This window comes from Phoca vitulina, unplaced genomic scaffold (assembly GCF_004348235.1).
Source record: "Phoca vitulina isolate PV1807 unplaced genomic scaffold, GSC_HSeal_1.0 scaffold32, whole genome shotgun sequence".
Taxonomy (NCBI): domain Eukaryota; kingdom Metazoa; phylum Chordata; class Mammalia; order Carnivora; family Phocidae; genus Phoca; species Phoca vitulina.
In genome coordinates, this window is record NW_022589735.1 from 17,083,064 (window position 1) to 17,086,451 (window position 3,388).

At 42.7% G+C, this 3,388-nt stretch overlaps 1 protein-coding gene across 1 annotated transcript; it reads left to right on the forward strand.

Annotated features, from left to right (window-relative positions):
• Positions 1–2,223: 2,223 nt before the first annotated feature.
• On the forward strand, positions 2,224–2,746 carry LOC116645196 (40S ribosomal protein S25-like). Its single transcript, XM_032425238.1, has one exon. It carries the CDS (start codon positions 2,311–2,313, stop codon positions 2,686–2,688), a length of 378 nt encoding a protein of 125 aa, XP_032281129.1. The 5' UTR covers positions 2,224–2,310; the 3' UTR covers positions 2,689–2,746.
• Positions 2,747–3,388: the final 642 nt, after the last annotated feature.

A 3,388-nucleotide genomic window follows, 5' to 3' on the forward strand; every position in this document is an offset into this window, starting at 1 on the left:
CTAAAACTAATGATGTAATGTATGGGGATTAACATAACAATAAAAAATTAAAAAAAAAATACAAGCAGGCTCTGAAAGGTTGACAAAGTGGCAGATTGTCTAGAAACTTCAAATTCCAAGGAATGACACTGAGGTGAGTTCACTGGCTTTTCTATTTGCCTCATACACACCCAGGCTTAGAGCTGAAGAAACCATCAATCTCAAAACCTCAACCAGTACAGACAAATAAAAAGCCAGAATAAAAGACTGCTTCTCTCTAGCAGAGAACCAGGAAAGGAGAAAGGTGACAATACACAAAACTTCTAAACCATAATAGCTCTGTTCCAAAGAACAGCACAGAAAACCACAGGTATCCCTACCAAATACTGAGCAGACAGTGTCAACTTCCACACTTGCATGGCTACAACAAGGCACCCAAACTCCCACTGGAGTGACATCAGAGAAGGTGGAATAGGGAGGTGGACTTTTATCCCTGGTGATGGAATAGCAATGCCCCCTTTTATTTCAGGAGTCACTGGAGACCACAAAGAACGATTGTACTTGTACCCTCTCCCCAATGGTGATGAGGCACCCTACCTCTTGCCATAGTGTTGTACAGGAGGAGAGTCAGGACTTTTACCTTCTCCCAAGGTGAACAAGGCTACCACACTTGCCCCATGATGTCAGTGGAAGCCAAGTGGGGAGCAATAGTGACACATTTCGATGCCTCTCAATTAGAGAGGCATGAGTGGAGCCCTACTGAGTAACTGACACTCCTAGACTCACCCAATAGTAACCGGGAGCTCTCCCCACCAAGGATCAAAGGAGATTGAGTGCGGAAACTGGATTTCTACCCTTACTTGGCAGTAATGAGGCAGTGTCTCCATTTCCCCTGTCAGACTGACATCATAGGAAGACAACTGAAAGAGAACATTTAAATAAGATCCAGAGTTGTGTAATATGATACTGAAAATATCCAAATGCAACAGAAAATAACTTGTTATGCCAAGAAACAGAAAGATCTCAAACTGAAAAAAATGAACAACAAATGACAATATTGAAGGGACAGAGATCTTAGAATTGTTAGACAAAGAATTAGATAAAGCAACCATCAAAAAAACCCTGCTTCCACAAGCAATGATGAACACCTTGAGACAGGTGTAAACATATAGGTCTCTCCAAAGAAATAAAGTGCTAGCAAATAAATACAAGATATAACTAGACTCAAAGGAAAATGTTACAACTAAAAAATATGGTCACTAAAAAAGCTCAACACAAGGGAAGAATAGTAGACTGGTAAGGACAAAGAAAAGTATCAGTGAACTTGAAGACAGTACAATAGAAATTACTAAATCTGAATAAAACAGGGGCGCCTGGGTGGCTCAGTCGTTAAGCATCTGCCTTCGGCTCAGGTCATGGTCCCAGGGTCCTGGGATCGAGCCCCGCATCGGGCTCCCTGCTCCGCGGGGAGTCTGCTTCTCCCTCTCCGACTCCCCCTGCTTGTGTGCCCTCTCTGGCTGTCTTTCTGTCAAATAAATAAAATCTTAAAAAAAAAAAAAAAAAAATCTGAATAAAACAGAGTAAGCTGGGGGGGAAATGAGTAGAGCCTCAGGGAGTTTATGGAGTGGTACCGAAATTTCCAACATTCATCTCATCAGAGTTCTGGAAAGGGAGGGGAAGAAGGCAAGATTAGAAAAATGTATAAAGAAATTATCACTGAAACTTCCCAAATTGGTCAAAAGTTACAACCCTACAGGTTTAATACATGAAGCAAAGCCCAGGCAAGACAATCCCAAAGAAATACATGGCAAGACACACATAATTAAACTTCTGAAACTGAAGACAAACATCTTGAAACAGCCAGGGGAAGCAGAATCTCACCTACCAGGAAAAACAATTAGAATGAAACAAGTTTTCTCATAAGAAGCCATGGGACCCCAGAAAGAGGTGGCATAACATTGTCGTGAAGCACCACGCCTAGCAGGGTTGCCAGGGGTCGTTGCGGGGCCTGGCAGATTGTTTTCTGTCTCTTTACTGGTTTCCAGGGCTGGGGAATACAACGTGTGGCTGCCTCACAACTAGCGGCAAAGCCCAATAAGTCGCGGGCAGGGTTCGGGGTGCACGGCTCCGTAACGACTACCCCCTCGCTGCGGCCCGCTCCCCGCTGGACGAGGGGGCCGGGCCTCTGACCTTCCTCTGCGGGCTCCGCCCCTTGCCCCGGAAGCGCTCGCTGCGGGTGGAGGTTTCTGGGCCGGTCAGGGAGCACTGCTTCCTTTTTGTCTGACATCTTAGCGAGGCTGCAGGGGTGGACGCTGCTCTCCCAGCTTCGCTATGCCGCCCAAGGATGACAAGAAGAAGAAAGATGCCGGAGAGTCGTCCAAGAAAGACAAACACCCAGTGAACAAACCTGGGGGCAAGGCCAAAAAGAAGAAGTGGTCCAAAGGCAAAGTTCGGGACAAGCTCAATAATCTGGTCTTGTTTGACAAAGCGACATATGACAAACTCTGTAAGGAAGTTCCCAACTCTAAGCTTATTACTCCAGCTGTTGTCTCTGAGAGACTGAAGATTCGAGGTTCCCTGGCCAGGGCAGCCCTTCAGGAGCTCCTTAGTAAAGGACTTATTAAACTGGTTTCAAAGCACAGAGCTCAAGTAATTTACACCAGAAACACCAAGGGTGGAGATGCCCCAGCTGCTGGTGAAGATGCATGAACAAGATCCCACCAACTGTATATTTTGGGAAATAAAACTTTATTAAAAAAAAAAAAAACAACAACAAAGTGGTCAATCCAAAATACTGTACCCAGTGAAAATATTTTCAGGGTATGAGGTAGAATCAGGACATTCTCAGATGAAGGGAAATTGAGACTTTATTGCCAACAGATCTACCCTAAAGGAATAATTAAAGTTTTGTAAAAAGAAAGAGAACAATAAAAGAAGGAAACTTAGAGCATCAGGAAGGAAGAGAGAACATGGGCAGCAAAATATGGATACATGTAATAGGCTTTCTTTCTTGTCTTGAGTTTTCCAAATTAAGCTTAATCAAACAAAAATAATACTGTATAATGTGGTTCTAAATGTATATATTCAAGATAATATATTAGGAATGAGGGGATGCCAAAGGACATAAAAGGAAGCAAGATTTTCCTACTTCATCTGAACTGGTAAGATTACACCACCAATAGACAGTGACAAGTTTTGTGTATATAATACCTACAGCAACCATTAATAAACTTCACAACTAAATAACCTCAAAAGTCCTGTAGATAAATCAAGATGGAATTCTAAAAAAATGTTCAAGTAACCCAAGGGAAGGCAGAAAAAAAACAAAACATGAGAAACAGAATAGAAAACAAAAGAAGTGGTAGACTTAATCCTTAATATTTCAATAATTATCAGGAAATGATCTGAA